Source organism: Dendrobium catenatum, unplaced genomic scaffold (genome assembly GCF_001605985.2).
Source record: "Dendrobium catenatum unplaced genomic scaffold, ASM160598v2 fragScaff_scaffold_390, whole genome shotgun sequence".
NCBI classification, from domain to species: domain Eukaryota; kingdom Viridiplantae; phylum Streptophyta; class Magnoliopsida; order Asparagales; family Orchidaceae; genus Dendrobium; species Dendrobium catenatum.
Genome location: NW_021318852.1, coordinates 8,718,453 through 8,720,066, shown reverse-complemented (window position 1 = coordinate 8,720,066; position 1,614 = coordinate 8,718,453). Strand labels below are relative to the sequence as shown.

Genomic DNA, 1,614 nt, shown 5'->3' with positions numbered 1-1,614 from the left:
GACGGTAGGGAGTAGAGAGTTTTTACGGCGAATATTTGTTAAGGGAGTAAGCTAGCTTTATTTGGGACAACTTTTTTGTTTTTTTGATTTTATCATTTCTATTTTACCATTAATTTTTACAGCAGCTTTAAAAAAAGTTACTTTATCTATAATAATTTTACAATCAACTTTATAAAAAGCTGTAGCCATCTTAAAAGAATCCTAAATCTAATGTCCTAAGTCCTAAAAAAACCTTTTTAAGTGTTTTTTTGTAATTTATTATACATCCTTTTTTTTAAGAAAAGTCTTTAGCGTACTTGTAAAGCTTTTAGAATTAGATTGGACAATTAATTGATGAAAGCGCCACTTAGAGTTAAGCTGAGACTCGATCAAGTTTCAATCATAATGATAATATTATTAAATTAATTAAATTTATTTAAATGATTAAAATATTTACAATAATGATGATGATAAGTGTATAAAAATAAACATTTATATGAAATATAAATCATCAGAAACGTTGATAATTTTTCATAAAAATAGTTTTATAAAAATGATAGAGCAGCAAATACATCCCATAAAAACTCCCTGAATTATATCCACTTGATCAGAATCGAAATATTCTTTATTCTTTTGAAGAAATGTAGCTCTAAATAGACATTGACAAAAGCCCACATAACCATGCACGTATTACTGAACAACACAACACATCAACAACAACGCAAACGCGAAAACAAACAGCAACAATAATCACATTTCGTCCCATTAAATTCTGCAAGTATGTATACGTGCATTATTAAAATTTCACCTGCACTGCTCAATTTCATGAATTTCTTGCAGTTTTATGACTAAATTCATGGAACAGAACCGCCACCAGAAGATCTGGGAATCTCATATCCTGGATTGGGCACAAAAGTGTCATCCAAGCCTGGAATATAACGTGCATTGGCTGCAGCTGGACCGCTATGATCAAAGTCAGTAAAAGAAGGAACACTGCCGGAAGTATCAGTACCACTCCCCCCGCCGGTGGTAGCTCCAGTTCCGCCGCCGGTAATGCGGCCGAAGCCGCCATTGCCATTGCCGCCAAACTCGCCGAAGCAGTCTTTCTCCTTCTTGCTGGTGTCAGTGGAGGCTGGAGCTGGGCGTGTGGCATTAATGGCAGAAGGTGGAAGAAGAACAAGAAGAAGAAAAAGTAGGAAGGTGAGGAAGATGGAGAGGGAGTTCGCCATATTGGTGTTGCCGGCTCTTCTGGCTTTTGAGATGTTGAAGGCCGTGTCTCGTTAAATAGGGAGGGAACGAAGGCAGGAGTCTAATTGAGGGAAAATTATTAGGTCCGGACGTCAAGCGTAGAGATAAATTCGGTGTCCAATAAAATATTGACATGTCGAATATACATGTGTCCGTGGAAGGTAAAACGTAGTGAAAGCGTGATCAAAGCGCAATCAAAGTGCGGTCAAAAAGCACAGTTAAAGCGCAAATTTTAAGTGGATTTCCAGACGTATTTTTAGGTCACCGGACATAATAATTTTTCCTTGTTGAGGCTGCTGATAGTTTAATCGACTATAAATAAAAATAAAAAATAAAAACTGCTCATCAGAATGAAAATACAGATATCAGATTTAATTAAATTTCTTT

The 1,614-nt window shown here is 35.8% G+C and overlaps 1 protein-coding gene across 1 annotated transcript; it reads right to left on the bottom strand.

Moving 5' to 3' along the window:
- Positions 1–639: 639 nt before the first annotated feature.
- Positions 640–1,463, bottom strand: LOC110115376 (MHC class II regulatory factor RFX1). Its single transcript, XM_020848595.2, has one exon. It carries the CDS (start codon positions 1,206–1,208, stop codon positions 834–836), a length of 375 nt encoding a protein of 124 aa, XP_020704254.1. The 5' UTR covers positions 1,209–1,463; the 3' UTR covers positions 640–833.
- Between the last annotated feature and the right edge of the window lie 151 nt (positions 1,464–1,614).

What these genes read in the sequence shown, in the direction of transcription:
- LOC110115376 (XM_020848595.2), bottom strand. Translation starts at nt 1,208, where the DNA reads ATGGCGAACTCCCTCTCCATCTTCCTCACCTTCCTACTTTTTCTTCTT.